This window comes from Excalfactoria chinensis, chromosome 12 (genome assembly GCF_039878825.1).
Source record: "Excalfactoria chinensis isolate bCotChi1 chromosome 12, bCotChi1.hap2, whole genome shotgun sequence".
In the NCBI taxonomy this organism is placed as follows: Eukaryota; Metazoa; Chordata; class Aves; order Galliformes; family Phasianidae; genus Excalfactoria; species Excalfactoria chinensis.
The window spans coordinates 9,387,150-9,409,321 of record NC_092836.1 but is presented as its reverse complement, the minus strand read 5'-3'; the positions used below and the strand labels follow the sequence as shown (position 1 = coordinate 9,409,321).

Sequence of the window (22,172 nt, the reverse complement as noted above, 5' to 3'; positions counted from 1 at the left end):
GCTTTGAAAGACAGTAGAAGATGTTGCACTCAGAGGAATAGCACTCATCAGCATCTCCCTTTTGATCTTGAGAGATTTGTATAGTTAACAGCTCAGCCTTCAATTAGGCTGCATCTCTTGCACAAAGGCCAACTTAAGAGCACAGGTAGCTCAGAAGTGGAAGCAGATAAAACCATAAAGGATTTTTTCAGTCTATGAGGACAAAGCATAACAATTCATCTCCCCAAAAGAAGAATAGTTAACATCAGGTTTGAGGCCAGGTCATAGGTTTAGATTTGGAATGCAATGCACATCAGCTCTTTGGAGTTTTCTTTCAACCATCATAACAGATCCTTTCATGAAATTCAAAGGCAGGTTCCGATTTTAGATGCATATGTATGTGAGAATATCCAGACCCCAGAATTTGTTCCAAGCCCAGATCCCTCAGGGAGCAAGTCAGCAAGCACAACAGTTATGAACACAAATCCATGAATGGCCGTTTACTTTCTGGCCAGATTCTGCTTTCTTCTTCCCACTATCCTGCCAAATACAGCAGAAAATCCAATAATAGCATTGCCCTTAAGCCTGTTTTTACCTGTTGGAATTTCTGAAGTGTCACTTTTTATATTCTTAAGGAATACATATGCCAGAGTACAATTTATTATTTTGTTAATGAAAATCCTCTCCTCAGCCCTACATTAACATCTATATAAACATCCATGTACCACTCAACATGTAGTAAGTGATTCATTTCCTAATTCATTTCCTAGTCCCACAGTGCAAACCATCCAAATGTCATGTATCTGTTCAATCTTGAGAACAGATGACCAGCAATTTTAATACAAGACAAACTGCTACAGATTTTTGAAGACACTGCAGTACCAGATTTCTTCTTCCCTTCAACTAACCCAAGAGATCAAGTTTACAAACATGAAAATGTCATCATCCACAAACCAGAGCAGATACTTTACAGTCAGAGAATTAGAAACACTTCATAGTCCTGTGCTATTTCTTCAAGATAATAATTCAAGAAGGTTTAAGATAGTAGATGGAGCTGACAACCTTGCAGTCAGACCCCCTCCATCAATAATTCACCTCTTGCAAAGAAGCATTAAGGCTAATATCCATCCTCATTATAGGAAGACAATAGCAGCATTATTTCAAATGAGAAATGTATCCAAAGCTGGTAGATGCTTACAATACTAACCATTCCAGAACAAATAGAAAAACACTTAAAATCTTTTATTTATATTCCAGTGATTTCTTTTGTGAAAGAATTAGAAGATATTTTAACATAAAAAACAGGAGGAAACAAATTAATCAGACAGAGATGTGCACTCCTCCCCATAATAATTTGGTTTTGCAAACCATTTTTTCTGATACCAAGGAGTACAAACCTCCCCTGTGTGGAAACAGAAGAGCAGAGGACTTCAGTGCTGCAGAACAGTACACTTAAAACTCTGAGTCCCTGATGCTCAGCTACTGTGAAAGCAGACAAAAAAAGGAAAAACAGTAGAAATTCCCACTGTGATCTTGGAGACTGGGATTCAGCTTGCTAACAGTTAGCCTTGTCTCTGTTTCTACTCATAATCTGGGGATAACAGCAACAGCTCACTTTCAGTGATATGGAATAGTGCAACTCCTAGATAGCAGAGCAGTATACACAACATGTATTCTAGATTACGGTTCCAGCAATGAGTAATCAGATGCCATTTTATTAACAAATAAAAAAAAGCTTTGGACTTCAAAATTGCAATCACGAATAAATGACACTGGATGGAGCACCAGGAGCAATGAAACCTGGGTTTCCTGCAACTGATCTGCTACCTAACCTCTTATAAATCTCTAGATTCATATCCTTCATTCCTCTGAGAGACAGCAGCAAAGCAATTTGACTACTTTATAAAACACATGGAGACAGGATGAAAGATACTGTTTGCTTTTTGCAAGGTGACAAAGCACAGGAGAATAACGAAAGAAAAGAAATGCTCTCAGCCAAAATCACAGTTACGGTTTTGGGATCAATAACCTCTCTAGATGGTGTTTCTCTATCTTACCTACTGGTTATAATCCTTACAGGAATTTAGGGAACAATTAAACCTCCTGCACACATGGAACAGGCAAGAGAGTTCATTATGGTTTCAGCCAAATGCCATCATGCTGCACAATTCTGATCAGCTTTCCAAAACCACTCCCAATGATGAGGGCATGCAATGCTGCCTTACCTCCCCGACGAATGGAGTCCTCCAGCACAGACATGGCAATTGAGTCAGTGGTAGCAAGGTCCTGTGGGTCACCTGAGGTACAAACCCAGCGGAATGGCCCAAATCCCAGGGAAAAAATGTCCCTGTGAAGAGAACATTCTTCATTAAGAGATGGTTGAAATTCTTTCTTTATTTATCCTGGCTGCAAGCAGTGCTTTTCTTTCATTAGTTAGAGGGAGAAGAATTTCAAACATTTCCAATGAACTAATCTAAACAGAAACATCAGGAGCCATTAACTAATGAAACAGTGATGTTTCATATAGGCATTGACTGGATTATAAAGATACAATCAGACCACCATTTTGACAGCAATGTTGGACAGTTCAGTCAAACAAGTGCATCATCAGATAAATTGCAATTTTTCTCCTATTTCATAAAATGTATTTTTACTGTTGCCTGGTCTTTTCCTCCTTAAGCTGCACTAACCCTGAGTGCATCTACACTATCAGACAATTCTAGGTCTGAACAAAAACCCAAGTCCAGGCATTTTGTGGAAGGAAACGTAAGGAAGAGTTTTGATTTGGCAGTGTTTTAGCTTACTGTTCAGACACCTGGTGTCTGCTTTCATATAACTTTGTAAACATAAAAAGGACAAAGTTTTACACCAAATTATCAAGACTCATCACATCATGTCTTTCACTTCAAAACATTAGCAGAACGCCTCTGCTATAAGAGCCTCGTGGTAACTACACATAACATGTCCCTCTAGGACAAGTTCTTTTTTCCTGTTCAAAGGAAAATGTGAGGAGTAGCTCTACCAAAACCAATAGAAAAGACAAGGATGATGCTTATTGCCTACAGGACATCTTCCTAAGACTCATGGGGCACTACTCCAAAATAGAGAAAGAAGAAAAGTAACTGTGACATACCTCCCATGAGTCAAGTTTACTACTGCTACAGTTACCTCCTTTTCATCTTGTACTGCACACTGCAAGATATGCACTAAATGGCACCTCCTTAGTGCAATACCTCCAGACACCAATAGTCATAAAGCGCGTTATTGCGGGATCAATCCAACATACCCCATGATGTGCTGAACATAGGAAGGATATCTGAATTCTGTTTTATTGGCTCCTTTTTTCTCAACATCAGCACCTACAAAAGTAGTTAAGAGGCAGTAAGTGAGAGAATGGGAAGGACTAGAGAGTTTGTACATCACTGTGGCCAACCCTATCAAAGAACAGGGATAGGAAGATGCATTCCAGATTGTCCTCATTTCCTCTTTTCCAGGATCTACTCACCAGCTCTTTGAGCCTCCAAGAGAAAAGCATTGCCATAGTCCCAAAAAAACATGCCCTTGTCAGTTAGTCTGTTAATAGCAGCCACTTGTCTCCTCAGACTGAAATAAAGAACAAAACAGTTATTCACGAGATTGATTAAATATGCAGCGGAATATTATCACGAGCTCACTAAAAGCAAGGAAATGGGGGGGAAACAGGTGGAATGTAGAAAAATAAATAGATAAATGCAGACAAACTCACAAAAGACTTAAGATACTCTCAAACCCTGCAGCACCTCTTATCCCCAAATCTTGAACTGATTCACAGCCATTGCTGTGCTATTGCATATCTAACAGAGAGAGGTCATATCTTTCAGTAGAGAAGTGCAGCAAGCTGTGAGGGATGAAATAATGGCAGCCTACACAAAACTGCAAAAACATATCAAGGAGTTCAGAGATAAAGCAGGCAAAAATCAGAAAAATAGAAAGTGGCCACATATCACTATTCTGGCTTCAGCTATGGTCAAAACAGCCCAGATCTCCCTTTGTTTTCAACAGTTGTTTATACTGCTGAGATGGTGGGTAAGTGGTATGTCTGCCAGACTCTGAGTAACAGCTCTGTATGTAGCAGTTATTACAGGTACATCAGCCATACTCCAGGCTTCTACTGAAGAGCAGTACATAACAGGTCAGTGAAATGTCTTGTGAGAAAGACAAAAGATGCAATCCCTCGCAAAGCGACTAAGCTTAAAGGTTAAAAACATGAGTCACTAAGACATTTTACCTCTCCTGTACCAGAGTTCGGAACTTCCCCGGATTGGTGGACAGGAGCTGCTTGGCTTCCTCAAAGCCAAGTTGGACTGGATAGTATCCCCCACTGAATGGGTTGTGACAAGAAGTTTGATCAGACCCCAGATCAGCTAGCAGCTCTCCTGTTGTGTCCAGCTCATATGCAAGCCTCTCCCTTGGGGGAAGGGAAGATAATTAACAGAATGCTTGAACAGAAGCTGTTATTTCACATTCAAACTCCTCTTTCAGGTGAGATTCTTCCATCCCGAACAGCTGTTTATAAACGTACACCCTTGGCAAGATGTCTTGTTTTAGCAGCCAGGAGGTGGGAAATCACAGTGAAGATCTGTGCGCAACTCTTCACATTTCCCTATACAGGAACACCAGTAGATGAGTCAAATACCAATTGTATTGGTCAGTCTCAGCCCTTGGTACATGGTTTAGTACTGGATAAAGCCTTCAGAGTGCTATAATTCATACCCATCTTCTGATTGATTTTATTCAACCAATGCCTCAAAATACTTTTGCTCTTCACTGAAGTCAGAGATGCTTTCTCGCTTACCAGTTAGTGAAAAGTTAGGAGAAGGATAAATTACTTCTTCATTTGAAGACAAATCTCAGTGATTTCTTTCCCTAAGAAATTCACTGTTCCATAAGAAAAGAATGCATGAGAAGCAAGTGGGAACTGTGACATGAGCATGAAGATACCCCTTTTGACAGTGAAGTTTTTCATGAATATCCAGAGTCATTAACTCAGCCCTACTCTTAATGCCACTTCCCTTTCAAGCCTGGAAGCAAGTTTCAAAGCAGTAATATACCAATCACCCATACATAATACTTACCACAGGTCCACCACATTCCCATGGTAACCCAAACTGAGGGCAATTTTATTCTTCCTCGCATCTCTAGAACAGATTTTAAAAGGCTGGTTGAAAGAAAAAGAAACACCATGTTGCAATATACACATTGCAAACAAAACTAACAGTCTGCATGCAGTTTCCAACACCCAGCCTGGCAAATGAACTTTTGACCTTCGTGCAGTTGTTAATCAGTGATTCCAGAAAGAACGACCAATTCTTGAAGAATAACACTATATGTAATTGTTATATGCATATTCATGGCACCACATTTAACACACAGTATAAATTATATGAAGCGTCAGTAACAGCAAGTATTATGCATTGGAAGTCACTAATAAGGATGGATTCACATTCAAAATCAGACCTGGGATAAGAGGAGATGTCCTTCAACCTCTCTTCTGTGCATACTAAAATGGCACAGGGCAGACAGATGTAAAGTAAGGAATAGAGTGTGGAGATCAAGTAGCTGAATAACGTTACAAGCCATACCTAAGGCGAGCAATGCAGTGGTCCAAGTTATTAGAAATTTCCATGAGCCATCCTTGCTTGTAACGTTTCATAAGCGCTGCTTCATCAACCTAAGACACACAGCAGAGACCTTAAAACCCTCGTTTTTCCCTACTGGGTCACTTTTACCTTTATATATTTTTAATTGGCCTGGAAAAAATAGCAAATGAGTAAATCAGTCCTGATTGGCCTAAACACAGAGCAACTGTTCAAATCCTTACTTTCCTCCTCTGATATTTATTAATCCCATTCTCTATTATTTTAAGCTACAAACAAGAAAAAATAAACCCTTTTTGATTCATCACTTCCCAACATAGACAGCAAACAAGAAATTCTTACTGAAACCGTACAAGAGTTAACATACACATTTAAAATCATTTTTGTTGTTACTTTTTGTGATTATAGTGAAAAACAAACAGCAAGATTTAAATACGTGTTATTATTATTTTAAATCTACTCAGACATTTCTGCTGGACTGCCCAGGGCAAAACAATGGAAATTGACCCTCACTTTTGCTCTTTGAGCTGGTTGAAATTCTCAACCAAATATGGGAAAGAAAAGAGAAAAGCTCTTCCTTGTCCCAGCTGGCTGATGCCTCTGTGAAAAATGGAGTGGATCAAAACAAAAGTACATCTTCAATCCCTTCTTGCTTTGAACCTCCAAACAAGCTCAGTCCCAACTCAGTACCCTTCTGGACTCACTTTCTGTGTGTACACATCAGAGATAAGCTGGATAAAAATATAAATGGACAAATTCTGAAAGCTTTGGCACAGATTCCATATTAATGATTCAATGTCCAAACTCGCACATCATTAAGACTTTTATAATGAGCTATCAGTGGCATAAAGCAAATGACAAAATTAATTAAAGCCAATTTTTCGTGGTAGCAACTGCTTTAGACACTGAGTGGTGTGTGCCCAAGAATGAATAACCTGAGTATCCTACAGTATTTCATTAAAGCATTTTTACTTCTCTATAATCCACCCCATCACTTCCATTCTATTATTTCTCATTAACAAAGTACTTATATGTAAATTAAATAAGTTCCATATTCAGGAGTTGCTTGAACACCAGGAAACCTTTTCTTCCCCAATTATTCCTAGCATGAGAAACCTTCCATCACTTCCCACATCAGTAATAAAGACTATCCTTTCCAAAACCCCAGATTATGGTAATAGCAGTGTCACTACCGATAGAATTATTCAATAGGAAGTCAGGTGCCATGGGAGACAGCTACTCTGGGAGTCATTTAAATCAGCACAGGGGGAAAAAAGATTCAATGTTTCATATGAATTACAGGAATTGGGTTCATTTGAAGCTCTGCATAACACAGAAAACCTATTTAAATTCATTACATGTTCTATTTCAAATCTGTCTGACAGCCTTGGAAAGCCTTTTGCAGGCTTGCTAGCGCACAAGAAAGCCAGCTTCCTTCCAACTGTGTTTTTAAATACACAATTAAAGAAAACAAGAGAAAACAACCTCAGTTTTAGAATTTGCACAACCATGACGAGCCAATAACACCTTCAGTGCAGCCCTGGGGAGCTGAGTGCAGCTCAGAGGACATCATCTGGCCCTCCACACTGTTATTTCATAACATTACGATTTGCTTCATGTCAAACAGAAGAGGTAAAAGACTTGCACCATTAATCCCTGCTGTCTGAGCTTCGGAAGCCCTGGCTGACAAAATGACATCTCTTGCACAATTCATCAGTGCTATTTGCATAAATAGTTCCTTAAATAAATAATATGTACATATATATAGCTATCCACATGTGCTCCTGAGGCTCATTTCCGACATGGATCATCTCACAGAAGATAAAAAACAGGCGATATTCAGTCTCCTGAACAAAATCATCTGCAGCCATGGAGATGAAAAGGACAAAAGGCTGCTGTGAATAGCATTCACTAGAATCTCTCCTTTTGTATTCTAGCATTTGAAAGATCATGATGACACAGTAGAAGTCTGAATAAGAATTTATTCAACAAGAATGTTTTCAATGATAGATTTATTTCATCTTCAGGGAGTACTTGATGAGGTCTCAAATACACGCATAACTCATGTTTTGATAACAAAACCCCAGAATAAACAAACAAAAAGCTCACACTTCTGCATCATCACTGCAGAACAGCTGAAATCTACTATTTCATGAGTAAGGCTTCAACTAGCCAGAGCAGGACTGATCTACTGCATGCCCATGGGCAGTCCAGCCCATTATGTTTTGAATTTTAATGATCATAATTACAGGTCAGATCACAATACTCTTACCCTTCTGATTGCAGCAAGCGACATGCCTGCAGCAGAGACCTGCCGGCTAACTCTCTATATAAAGTAATTTGGCTGAGAAGATTGAACTCCCCACTCTAGTTTGCCCTAACTGGAGTTTAGTTCTCAAAGTCTTTCTTCCTCTAGCTTAAGCACTGAGCACAGCTCATTGAACAGAATCATTCTTCGTTATTGGTGAAGCAGCCCTAAGTAGTAATCATTCATATCTTTACAGTGGGGTCACAGAGGGTGGAATAGCAGTGAAAAATCTCAGCAATAGAAAGATATGCTGATTTCGGTAGACAGTATCTTTTGAATTTGGCCTGGTAGTATTATTAAAGGGGTTGAACTGATCAGGAGGATGAGAGCTCCAATTCAGCCCATGAAGAAAAGACAGAAAGAAAGGAGCACTGCTCTTACCTCTGCAATAATCCCCACACACCCAGCAATGACCGCAGCCTTTGCTTGAGCCCCACTCATCCCTCCAAGACCAGAAGTAACAAACACCTTTCCAGACAGGTCTTCTGCCTTCAAATAGCGACGGCCTGCATTCAGCACTGTGAGCTACACACAACATAATATAGCAATTATCAGGAGTTATTTCACCCAGAGTCCGTGAAATTTAACAAAAACAAACAAGCTGCATTTTCCCCAATTAACTTCTGTAGATACCTTGAACATATGGCTGTTTGCAAGCAGGACTGCTAAAGGTACTCACAGGCACCTATTTTCTATATCCAAATGATGTGTTCCATTTTCAAGGACAGTTTGAAACTGTGGAATTGGCTTCAGAGGTCACTGGGACCATGAAATGGTGTTCATCTTTTAAAAAGGAACCACGTTACAAAGGTGATGTTATGAAACCATCTGTACTGAAACATGTTTCTGCCACTCTCAAATAGAATAATGAGCAGTTCACAATACAGAGACTTACTTGAGATGGCTGCTAAGGAAAACAAACCTGCTAAATACCTGCAAGTAACATCCTTCCACAGTGGTTCATTTCACCCCATTCACCACCCACAGTTATCAGCTCACCAAGCTTTCCCTGGTTTCTTACCACAGTTCCATGGACTATTCCCTGGGGTCCAATATAGCAGTAGCTCCCTGCAGTCATCTGACCATACCTAGCAAGACCAAAGAACATGATGATGCCATGTGTTACTCAGGCAGAGTGAAGGCTGTATATGTCAACATCTATTTCTAGTATAACAAAACAAGAAAAACTCCTAGCAACCTGACAAATACACAAAAACCAACCTCCTGTACTTCTATCTGGTGTTATTTTATATTATCCCATTCCCAGCTTAATTGACCTTCTTCATTAACAGTGCTTTTGCAGGATCATTGAGCTCTTTAAGCTACTGAGTTTAAAAATGTGTAGACTGGAAACTATATGTAAATCTTTGTTTGGCATTCAGCACAGGGACTGGGATGCAAACAGATTCCTTTGTACCATTGGTTTTCAGTGCCAATCCTGCTTCTAAGACACACAGTTATTATGGAAGTTATAACCCCAAATGTGACCTCGATCTATTGCTATGAAATCCCTGGGTACGTGGTAGGGGACTCTCTGTTTGAGTCCTTCCATTTCTTACCAATCTGTACACATTCAGCTCTCTTATAGTTTTAATTGAGTCTCTTCATGGCAAACAACAAATAACCATCCTGTGCTCATCTGATAGATGAACACTAAAAGAAGCAGGCAAATAATCATTATAAAAAAAGAAAAGAAAAAGAAAATCCTGCAGTGTTCTACTTCAAAGTTTTCTCTTGGTGCAAAGAGAAACAAACACTCCATAACTTATGGTTTTTGCAGATTGCAAAACAACCACTGCAAAGTGTAACTGCGAAGCGTAGGTTATGATTATGGCTTCAGGCTGAAAATCAGCCAAGGCTTACAAATAAACCTAACTCTAATTCCTAGCAGACCTCAATTACATTCTTATATGTGTGGCTGAACGTAACTCAAGCTCCTAAGTAATTGTGTTTAAGTGTGAGTTAATACGTTGCAGCATCAGGACTTTAAGCAGCACAGTTGAAATCCATCTGCATCAGATATTTTAAACAGCAGCTGCTTGATGATTGTATTAAATTTTAGATAAATATTTGATAGTTTTTAATAGCGAGGTGTCTTCTTACATTGTTACTCCCAAAGCAAACATCTTCTCATATTCATCTCTACTAGAATAGTTGGGAATAACCTAAGAAAAGAATAAAAAGGAAACTTCAATAAGCAAATTAGAGATTTAAGCAAATCTTCTTCACTATCTAAACTCTACAGCTGAACTGTTTCGATCAAGAACATGTACAGCTCAGGCTCATTCAGAACTAAATCCTCTGATAAGGAGAGAATCGTTCCCTCTCTCACTGCAGGTCAGCTCACCTGAGGTGACAGAGATTGTACTGCAATAAATGCAGCAGAACTTAGACCTGAGATTCTTCAGTGAGCTGTCATTAGTTCAGGTAGTATCAGTTACATTTTAATTCAGTAGACATATGAAAACTAAACAGAAGAGGAGGAAAAAAGAAAACAAGATGTTAACACCTACCATGCCATTAGTAATGACTAATCTTGGAGCATACCGATGGCTGGGAAAGAGTCCCAGAGGATGTCCACTGTACATTACCAATGTTTGCTCTTCGGTCATCTCTGACAAATATTGCATTGCCAGCCAGAACTGAAAAGGAAAGCAAGGGAAGTGAGGGAACCTGTTTCCATCGTGCATTTATGTTCCTTCATGAAGCTGCTAAATGGAGTATGAATGCAGCTATAGAGATAACGAGGTGTATTCACATATGGAATAACAGCCAGAGCTCTCAACACATTCTTGCTTTTAATAAAATCCATTAAGAGACATCACTCAGCAGGAAACATAAATCAACAAGAAGAGGTTTGAATAAGATCCAGAATAATTTCTCCAGTATAAACCCTAGAAATGCTTTGCTAGCTTTTCAGTGCATCATTTTGAAAGCCATTCTGATTTTATCTTGAGATTAACCATTTGGATGTGGCACATTTCTGGCTACGTATCCAAATCCAAGCTGCAAAACTTTCTCCATAAAAGAGATTAAATACTCATGTATATTTTTGATGCTAACCTGAAACAGATAATTCAGTCACTTCTGGTACTTGTCATCTTTTCAATAGATGTATGTATTTAAATTCTTCCTCAAACCAAACAAACAGTTTTCACTATGGACAACACTCCTTGAAATACCAAGGAACACATAAATAAATGCATCTCCAATCCATCTTCATAATTCAATAGCTACTCTTGGTTTATGCCACAAAGTATGACTATTTAAACTGCTATAGATTAAACTCACATCCATCACTGCCTATTACAAAGCCCATTCGTTATATTTCATGGGCCTAGAGATTCATTATATTTCATGGGACAGCCGGGTACAAGAAGAGCTTTTCCATGGGACATGGAATTCAACAGCAGCTTGGAATAGGGTTTCTGCAGTTACATAGAAAAATGGATCTGCTGATCAAAGAGACAGCAACATCAGCAAAAGGCCTGCAAGTTTGAGGACAAGTTGGGAAGTGGAAATTTACCTCTGGTTGTTGTTTTTTTTTGTTTATTTGTTTTTCTTCAAAACTGATTCAGGATAAAACAGAGGCCTGTGTGGATGATACAAACCAAATGCAGCCTTTTCACTGGGAATTTTGCAAGGACGAATTTTCAAAAAGCATGCTGTTTTTAACCCACAGAGAACAAAATGTTCTATCATAACTGAATCATTCATGTGATTGCTACTCCAAATAAGCAAGAGCAGAAAGGTTTTGTTTGTTCTGCTGTGAAACAACTGCAGGTCAAAGCTCTAACTTGGATGGGAACAAGAGAAAAGAAAATACTTCTGTCTTTGGCAGAGACTCCCCTTCACCTTCCAGCCCAGCATCTGCCTGAGGGATGTCACCCCAGTCAGGCCTACAGTATGAACTGCCAGCAGTGGTCACTTGCGAGATGCTGTAAAGCTTTCATGTGATGCATTAAATGACATTTATGAGTTAATGCACAGAACAAAGAAACGGTGTGAACTTTTAGATCGACAGCTGTAACTTCCCAGCTCAGATTTTAGATAGGATATCACCCACTTGTCATTGCCATCAGAAGATCAGAGTTAGTCCTGCAAATAAAAAGCACTGTGAGCTGCCCAGCTAGCATGTGAATAATTTCAGCTCATCTGATTTCACTGGAAAGACTCAGGGCTGCACTTCATTACAGCCTCATTTTCTTATTCCTCTATGTATTATGAAAAATGTTGCAAAAGCACCAAAATAAACAAAGATATGCTTTTTGTTTCCTAAAATTTCTTTTGCCTATAAATTACCTGTGCAAAGTACAGACACATACACACACATCATCTTATGCAACTTGACTTTTTTCTAACACAGTATTTCTATTGGATTGTCTGTGCTCTCTTTACTAAATCAAGCTCTTCCCATCTATGCGGCTCATAACTGAGCATTCCTCTACCCAGACAGGATGTTTTGGAGTATTTAGAGACAATGACTGCCAAGAATTATTGCAAACTCTGTCTAAGCAGAACGTGCCTGGGGGAGCGTACAGCGGCTTTCATGACAGAAGCTGCAATAGCAACAGCGTCCTACCTGAGCCCAATTGCTGAAGACCTGCCCATTTCCTCCGTAAGTGACAAGCTCCTGTGGAAACTGAGAAGGATAATTTAATAATAATAAGGCAAGCACATTTCTGAAATATTTCTGTGTGTCTCCAACACTAGCTGTTCAATGTGTGCTATAGGAGCAGTGTACTGGGAGCTGTACTATCTCACAGACAGCAACCAAGCTCCTGTGTATTGTGGGAGCTGGAGTGAGCCTTGCTAGTGCTGCAGGAGTCCTCAGAGGTCTAAATTAGGACCAAAACCCACTGTGCGTTACGGAGAACTATGTACTGCAATAAGCAACAGATATTAGCAAAAAAGACCCAAAACCCAGAAATCAAAACATAGCCACAGGAAAAGTGTAGAATCACCTAAATTCTTCTATTTGTGTCTGAGCACACACAGGAAATAACTGGCAGATTTGCTTCTGCTTCGTGACTCCGACTTCCTTTATTGTCACTGCAGCTTACCTGAGCCACCGAGGGATCCAGATTATTCATGATCATCAGCATGATGGCAGCAGCTGATTTGGTCTTGCAAGGATAATCTTCTATGGGGTACGCTCTGAAATGGCATTCACCAGACTTTAGGGCACATATAAGGGAAACTACAACAAAACATCCAACAGAAGTATGCCCATGTGTCAACACATTCCTTTGAGTTAAGTTATTATCTTTGACTGAAGAGGAGAAAGTGCTGATCTTATATGGCCTGTACCTTAAGAGGCACATCGGGCTTCAACTTTTATCAGAAATAAGCAAAGTAAAAAGAATGCATTCATCTTGTCATTTGCTGAATCAGGTAGTCAAAATGAGTATGGAAAATATGGAAGCTGTGAGATCTCATTGCTTTTCTACTCAGATTATGTGGGCATGCTTGAACCCAATTGCCAGGGTTTAACAGCATCAGTGAAAGCTGCCTTTGGGCTCTTCAGCCCTTGTAAGTTTATGATCCCATCTGAAAAGGAAAACACCCAGCTCACAATTCAGTTCTAAAGGAATACCCCAAACTTACCTCGCTCTGGGAAATGTGAGGCTTTTTACTGAATAAGGTGTATCTGAGAGGTTTGGTATAGGGAACTCTTACAAGGACTTGTGTGTACATATTTATACGTAATCTCTTCAGGCATGGGATGGTTCCTTTGCTGTGCCTGTATAAGCCTGAGCACAGTTGTAATCAATGCCACTGAGATAGAACAGCAAGAGTTATAATCAAGAGTTCTGCTCTTTCTTTTTCTGTAAGCAACAAAACCATCACAGGCACTGAAAACTCCTGAAGGCAGATAGGAACAAGTGACATGCTGTAATACTATAATGTCATGAAAAGTAAAGCAATAATAGTGGGGTTAGCACAATCCTAGGCTACAGCAAATGAGGACAATCCCAAGTGCTACAGCCATGGATTCAGAAAGAAAGGAAGCAAAGCTGCTTACCTTTGGAAAGCCTCCAGTAAGCAGGGATCTTCAGTGAGACACCCTTGCCTTTATTGCTAACTCTTAAATGAGATCTGGGAAGGGCTGGATCCTGGTTCCATCCCTTCCAATCATGCAGATGCATTGCACTGCATGCACCTGAGCTCCCCTGGGTTGGTCCTGCCTTCCCACCAGGTGCTCAATCACTGCTTCAAGCTGTGACTTAGCGTTTCTGCTACACATGTTCTTTAAACAGTCTTCCTTTTACTGGACCTCTTCAGTATCTGGATGCTTTCTTTATGCAAGGAAGACAGTTACACTGAAGAAACTATGCTAAGGAGTGCAAATGGTAAAGATAAATAAATAAATTCTATAGATATAGACAATGGGCTCCTCCCATGATCATTTGCACTTTATCCCAGCTATTTACATTACGATACTGAAGCAAATGCTTTGCAGTCACTTTGCTTTTCTAAGTTTGAGATGATAAAACAAGAGGACTTCTGTGGAACGATACTATTTCATCAAGAGAAGTCATTCCCCCTTAAGATTGTTCACAGTTTAAGAAACCCGATGTTCAAGAATGGGCTGAGAGTGTTTGTATGGGGAAGAGGGTGTTGAGGGGAACAGAACCAAATGGGACTGTGCTCCCTGGTATAAACAGAACAAAACCAAATAATACTAGAATAAGGCAACAAAAGATATTTCTTAATCTGAGACTGTAAGAGTCAGCTGGAAAAGCAGAGCTGTAAAATCATCACAAACTATAAAGAAAATATTTGAGGCTGTCAAGAATCACTGATGCCAGTGATAGAAACAAGCTGGTGGACTGTATTATTCAAGCTGAGAGCAGGAGTCCTCATCTGTGCCTCAGGACTACTGTCCTCTTCAGTCCAGCTCTGCAATATCTTTCAGATTCTCTTACAGTTGTCATCCCCTTGGCTGATTTTACAAGAGCTGACCCCAGACTATGGGCAGCACAAAAACATGGATGCCTGTGGAAATTAGAGTGCTTTCTTGTTGCTTGCTTATTCTGATTTCTGCATAGACATTAACCAGGCCCCTGCTGGACACAAAAAGGAATCAATCAGTCTAAAAAAAGAAGCTAGCCCCTGGCAGCCCTCTCCAAAACTGTTCTGCTTCACAAACATTAGCCCCCTTAGATCTGTAATGAAGTGATGCTTCGGGATCAACAGACACTGCCTATTACAAGACAGGGTCAGATACAGGTTCCAAGCATAGAAAAAATGTGCTGCTTCTCTTTCATGCCCAGGAAATCTTCTTTGAGACTGACAAATAATCAGTCTCTCACAGCAGATCGCAAAGTCATCCACTCAACTGATCTTACCTCTTGGTTCATGACAACTAGCATCATCTCAGGGCTAGTGCAGGCTTCCTGTTCAGGTTGCAATCAGAGATTTTTGAACAGTGACTGGTCCCTGGGAACTCTAAGATTTGCTATGGGGTAGAGCATATGGCATCTCAGTATATGGTTACCAAGTACATGACCTTACTCAGCCCCTTCCCTGTACTAAGTGGTGCTGAGCTTCCCAGCAGCAAGTCCTTCCAGCACCTATCCAGAAGGGTGCAGTCTGTTTCCCTGCTAGTCCGTGAGACTCTCATGAGGACAGAAAATAGGATGAAAACTGAAGGATGAACAATGCAGCTTTACAGAAGAGTAAGACACACATTAGCAATCAGTGGAAACCATATCACTTCTGTCTAAAGACACACAGGACTTCCAACTGCAGCATGAACCCTCCAGTTCTTACCTCATCTCAATATCTGGAAAGAACCTGTACATGTAGATATGGCCATACAGCCTGAGTTCTTCAGCAAATTCCAGCACCAGCTTCTTTTGTATGTCAGGTGGGAAATAACGCAAGGCATTGCGCAAAGCAAGCTGTCAGGAAAAAAATTAAGGACACAATAATCAAGCTAAAAGAGAAATGGAGGTAAGCGGGTGGTCCTGAACTTTAGACTCAGCTGGAAACCTATGTCAGCTATCACAAGGATGGTTCAATTTAAAAGGCCAAGCCAAGGGAGAGCTACCCATCTCTGTCTTTCCTTGTAGATTCAGTGGATGTACACACGCAACCCAGCTCTCCCCACTGACCTCAAATCTGCATGGGAAGACCTTGGAGATTTGATAAGTAATGCATGGGAAGACCATTTGATAAGTAATGCATAAGCCTACAAACATCTGATTGGGATGAATCTCCTCTTGCAGTGCTAGGGGGCACTGAACTACCAAGAAAAGCACTGTTCAGAAAACCTTATTGTGAGATCCTGGACTCCCAGAGGCTCCAAAGACCTTATTGTACCTTCAGTTCAAACAAGTTAGCCCTGAATGATGTGACTTACAGAGGAAGATATTCTTGGGTTAAGTTTTGTTATACATTCAGCATACTAATGTATTGCATAGTATGATGGCTTACATTATTTTATTGAAGTCACACACATCACTTCCAAATTAGCTACAGTGATTAGTAGACGCTGAATTAAATTCTGCAGATGACAGTAAGTGGCTTATCCATCCTATTACCTTCAAAGATATTATCCATCATTTGCAAAGTACTGTGTATCCTTTGAGATGAAAGAAAACATAAATAAGTCACTCTTTTTAGTAACAGTCTCTTACATCAAGTCTCTGTATTCTACATTACATTTGATTAAAACCACACTGAGATTTTGTAATCTTTAAAATGCCAATTTCATGTGAAGGTGCTAAAAACTCTCCTAAGTTCCTTGATATATGACAACACCATGGAAGTGACTCTTAGACGGAGAGATTCACACAGTTCGTCTCTTCATTAGGCTCACTTTTAAGGGCTGTGGATATGGATAGGAAGGGATCGAGTTTGCTTCCAAATCTGACAGCAGCCCACAAAATGACCAAGGAAGCCCACTTTGAGAGGGGTGAGGATGAAACCTGCTGCTGTCAGTTCCAACAGTTATAGAAGTTATGGAAGTATTTACTGCAAGAAGTGAAGGGGCGGCCTGCAGCACAGCAAACAGGTATCCAGAACAAAGGCACACAGAACCATCTGGTCTGGGTATTTCACTCTGATTACTCTTCTGAGAGGAAAAAGCACCCTGATAAGAATTCCTAAAAAGGGCTACAAAGTTCAGCTCAGAGAAAAGCCTCATCCGACATGACTATACTCTGACTGGCTGGAGTTCTCCTGTCCCTTCACCATCTGAGCATGTGGGTCTCACACACCTCTTAGCCAACATAGTAAAGTATATCAGAATCTAAAAACAATCCATACTAAAAGATATTCTTGTTGGCATATTTGCTGCCAAACAGGCACACAGACCCAGATCAGCCATGCAACCCCTGCAGATGAGCCTTGCCATACCACACAGAAAATGACAAGGAGGAAAACCTGTTTAGGAGACAAGCAAATGCAAATTCCCTTTTGATATACTGCCTTATTCTTCTCCAGTGAGGTAAACTCATTTTTTGAAAGCATTTTATTACAAAAGAAAATCCCAGCTATATCCACGGAGTGACAGAATACTGGGGGGCTTTCAAAGTCAGTACCTCAAGGCAAGCAGGCTTCATAGGGCTTTCTAGCTCTAAGAAATTCCTGAAGTGAGAATAAAATCAGCTACACCTCTTGTAACCAAAAGGAAAGCAGTGAAATAGTGAATAGAGGGGGAAAAAAGTGCTTCTACATTTGGCATTTTGGCTACAGAGAACTCTTAGGATGAAAGTACTTTGCTTCCATACTGGCAAGGCTCACCTAGTCTCTGATCAGTATATCTGTTATTGAATTATAATGAAACTGAAGGAAAAACAGCATTTTTCTTTGCTCTAAAAACACAAGCAGGCAAAATCTGTCTGGATTTTCAAATATGCTTAGACCAAGCCCCTGTCCTATTAGTGTCCCATGTTAGCAGAGACCTGAATTTTGATGATGCAGACATTAATGAAACATGAACTTCAGTGTTACATGAGGGGTGAGAAGGGCTCAGACAATAGAAAGCTGATCTGATAAAAGAGGACTAAGACTGTGCCTTGTTTAGCTTAACAGAACAAAGGTGACATTTGATTGCTGTCTTACTGCAGGATAAGTGTCAAAGTAGGAAGCAGCTTCAGGGAAATGCTGGAAAGAAAAATAAATGGCTGTAAATTAGCCATGAAGAAATGCAGCCATGAAATTAGATGAATTTAAATAACAGATTCTGAAGCAGCCTCTCAATAGCAGCACCGGGTCTCTTAAAATTGCTTAGATGGAGCCTGACTGCTTCATGAAAAGGCAGTTGGCATATGCATCAGGGAGAATTTTGCATATTCATTATTGAGTCAAACTGGATAACCTGAGATAGGCACTTAAGGAGCAAATTCAAATTCCTTTCAAGGAAAAGCAATACAAGGCCATTATTCCTTAAGTTTCATTAAAGCACCATATGAAACTCTATTGTGATCTTTAAGATTAATTGTACCCATAGCTGACACATTCCCCTCTGATATTAGACTGTGGTTGTTTCATCTGTAGGTGTTCCTGTTTGTAGCTTCCTCAGCCAGCACTCTGAGTGGCATCTATCTGCTCAGCACCTCTGAAACATCAGCTTATCACAGTGATGTCCAAGCCTGTTGTGAAGCCAGGAAAGCAAGTTAGGATCAGATGATGGTTACCAGGATGAGATATGGCTCAGAGTTCACCAGGCAAGCCCATAAAGGCAAGGCAGGCCTGAGACCAAGTCAGCCTATGGGCTGGGGCCCATGTCTAGGCATTTTTCTGATTCTTTGCAAACCCGAGAAGTGTGCATCAGCTTTAATAGAATGCCAGTGAGTACCAAGAATGCAGTGTCCTTGTTCTGCAAAGGATGCACCGCTCATAATATTTAAGGGCTGTTTTCCTTGCAGTGTATTTACATAGTGATACAGAGGCTGAGAAACTGAAAACTGGGGTTTCCTGAGCTGTATAGAGAAAGGGAGAGGATGTGGCTGCTACAGGCCTCAGGCAAAGAATGCAGAAGGAAGACGTCTCAGGAAACATAAACAAAAATCAGTTCTGAGAAATGGCTTGATTTATCCAAAGAGATTAAAGTTGATATGGTAGGAAGCATTGTATATCTCTTTAGCAAGCCCCAGAACATGCAGAAATGTATAAATCTTGCTTACAGGATTTCTATTGTAGCCAAAAAAGGAAGCCCAAGAAAGTAAAAAAAAGAGCAGTGCTAAGGATTATTACTGTGAAAAAGGGTAAAATTGGAATGAAGGTATGTGAACAGAGGGACAGATCCTTCGCCTGAGGAAATTAGCAGAGCATTATTAACTTCACTTCTGTCAAAGCTTCCGTGAGCGCCTCAATTAGCAAATGAGCACAGTGTTATACCTAAAGACAAGCCTCGCAATGTGTTCAGTATTGCACACGGCCAACAAGACCTGGTAGCCTGTCTCAAGACTTTAAAACCACCTTGTAGACAGGCAACCTTTCCTAAGCATGAAACACTTCTTAAAAAGGAGATTCAGCCTCTCAGATAGAAAATAAATACCAGCCGAGCCTCTAACCCTGCTAAGAGTTGAAGGTGGAGGACTAAGAGTAAAGTAAATCAGAAAGGAAGCTTTAAACATTTTAAGAGGCTAATAAAAAACCCAGCCAGCATGACCTTTTATCACATGTGGTAGATAAGAAGGAGAGCTGAGGAAAGTAAGACAGTAGGCTGGGACCAGAAAAGCAGCCTACCACGGTCTCCTTGCAATGCTTTGGGGGCATTCAATCCCGGTTTCCATGTGGGCAGTGAGGGTTTTGTCATTACCAGTGTTTCTTCAGGTAGACAGTAAGGTTTGGCATTGCTCTGAGAGAAATACCATCTCCTGTCCTGAAGTACGGACTTCCTCGTGTTGCAGTACACTCGTCAAGGGGAAAAATGATTGAGCAAAGGTGGGGAACAAAATGGGGATGTTTGACAATCTGTTGCCATGCAGTGAAGTTTGCCCCTCACTTCTTTATCTTCACATCCATCCCCACAGCCCCTTTCCTCATGCTCACAAGCCACACTTCCATCTGTCTGAGCTGTCCCAGGCACACACAGGATGCCTCCACCACAACTGCTCCTGACATTGGAGTAAATCCTCTTTGGATATCTCACAGCTGTTCCTCCCTCTACCCAGAGAATGGGTTCTCCTCTGCTTCTGGAAACGGGCTTTGAAAGAATTTCAGTGCTAATGCCAGGGGGAACTCCCACGAAGGCAAGAAAGCTGCATGCAGCTTAGTGTGGGTGAGGAACTTCTGTGTGACCAGAAAGTCACACTGTCAAGTATTCCATGTGATGAAGCACAGGCTTTCAAGCTAAGGAACCCACCTCATCCCCTCCTCAACACAGTCCCTAAGGATCTCTACCCACTGATCATTATTTTCTGCTGCAGATGTTTTTATGAAATCTCTAACATGAAACACTGCAATGATTGCTTTAGTGTGTACATAAACTATTCAAACAAAAAGAGACTGGAAAAGAATTACACAACGTAAGACAAATAATTAACTCGATTCCTTATAAACTTGTCTCAATTCCAGGATGCTTCAAACTACTGGTTAAAATAAATCATTTCTGGATCGTTATGCAAACATGTAGATAAGTAACTCATACCAAGATGTCGATCTGCCACATTTTGTGTTTACTGTATGTGAGGGGTTAGTGTTCACTCCCATAAATAGGCACCATTTTTGCAACAGCCTTCATAAATTCATAGTGAAACAATGCTGGACTGACAGCATTGAAGTTAAGGCTTCTTCAGCCATTTAAAGTCATGCGAGCTGTTGTGCAGCACATCTTCATATCAATCAACTCAGGGAGAAAGGAAAGAGAGCAGAAGATTTTCCAGTATTTTGTCCCATTGCTGAAGTTATAACACAAAGGAAATACATTTGCCCATGCTCAGAAAAGCATTTGACGCCACTCCCTGATGCATTTATCTGAAAGGAAGAGAAGTGAGCCTCGTGAAACCCCATGTTACCTTTTTCTCCTGAGCAGTGAGATTAGGGGTTCTCACAGGTGCATGGGGTATTCCGTTCCTCCGACCTCTGTTTTCAGGCAAAGGGTTTAGAGGAAGGCCATGACAGATTTCCTTCAAGGTAGTCATGGCTGTTGAGGAAATATAGGAGGAAAGGCGAGGCAAAGTGGAGAGGCGCAAGGAGTGAAGAACAAGGGCTGCAGGCAAGCAAGGTGCTCAGCAATTGAGATGCACTCTGCTCTACAGATGACAGCCTGTCCTCTGCTTTGGAAATGCCTGTGGAGCACAGAAGGGCAGGCAGCACAGGTGACACACCTACCCCATCTGTGCTGTGCCATTGGCTCTTCTGCCCTCCCCCAAAATGAATGATTCACAGTTTTGCAGTTTCTTCACTGGGCGCTTTGCAGCAGGAGCTGCACTGAGCCATGACAGCACTTTCCCAATCACCCAATTCCCTGGGACTCCTGCTCTGCAGCACAAACCTTGCCCAACACCACAAGGATTGCGTTTTCACATTTCCATAGCTGAGGAACCAACCACAACTAACCATCTTTCATGCTACTGCTCGCATACAGAAGATGGTCAGTCTCTGTTTGAGCACCCTGGGAACGGGCTGTTCTCAGATGCAGTCCAGGTGTCCATCCCCTGGACGACAGCAGATATCAAGGATAACAGTAAAATTCCCCCCTTAGACGTTAGCTCCTCTTAGCCCACAGGCACACCTGGATTTCAGTAGTATTAAGCCCTTGTACTAGTTTTCTCAAGACAGGCAATAATAGGGAAGAGGAATGAAAGCTTTCAGTTTTAAAGCACTTTTATAGCCCACAGTCAAGAAGAACTGGACAGCCTTACGGCGTTGCCGTCCAGACATCAGAAGTAAATGAATATGCTTCACTTTGACTTCCCACTTAAAGAGCACCATGAACTCTGCTCCCTGTTTTCAGCTGCTGTATAAATTACACAGGAGCTTCTTGACCTTTATTATTACATCCACAGAACTACAATCATGGCCAAGGAATTTTTCTCAAGTGCCGTAGTTTAAGTCTGATGAAATTATCTGGGAGAAACATTTCAGTTAGTGATCGTGACACAACCCACCTAAACTGTGGAAATAAAGAAAATGCTGTGCTTTCCCACAAAGGCAGCAATTGACAAGCAAAGACAACAAAGCAGGGTCATTAAATGACAGCTCATTAATGTCACGTTGGCTTTAGCTTTAGGACACAGTGTGCATCCCCAGCTCCCACTGAAGATGCTGGAGTTGAAAGAACTCAGAAT

General features: G+C 40.8%; 1 protein-coding gene across 1 annotated transcript in view; it reads right to left on the bottom strand.

Moving 5' to 3' along the window:
• Positions 1-21,052, bottom strand: part of UROC1 (urocanate hydratase 1) — a 33,427-nt gene extending 12,375 nt beyond the window's left edge. Inside the window, exons 1-14 of the mRNA XM_072346950.1 lie at positions 20,898-21,052; positions 15,700-15,830; positions 12,987-13,080; positions 12,506-12,565; positions 10,437-10,565; positions 10,027-10,088; positions 8,945-9,011; positions 8,305-8,448; positions 5,601-5,689; positions 5,094-5,156; positions 4,247-4,426; positions 3,485-3,582; positions 3,266-3,338; positions 2,205-2,326 (exon numbers count right to left, since the gene is read on the bottom strand). Of these exons, the coding sequence (XP_072203051.1) occupies positions 2,205-2,326; positions 3,266-3,338; positions 3,485-3,582; positions 4,247-4,426; positions 5,094-5,156; positions 5,601-5,689; positions 8,305-8,448; positions 8,945-9,011; positions 10,027-10,088; positions 10,437-10,565; positions 12,506-12,565; positions 12,987-13,080; positions 15,700-15,830; positions 20,898-21,023 (1,438 nt within the window). The 5' untranslated portion in view covers positions 21,024-21,052. The remainder of the gene's footprint in view (positions 1-2,204; positions 2,327-3,265; positions 3,339-3,484; positions 3,583-4,246; positions 4,427-5,093; positions 5,157-5,600; positions 5,690-8,304; positions 8,449-8,944; positions 9,012-10,026; positions 10,089-10,436; positions 10,566-12,505; positions 12,566-12,986; positions 13,081-15,699; positions 15,831-20,897) is intronic.
• Positions 21,053-22,172: the final 1,120 nt, after the last annotated feature.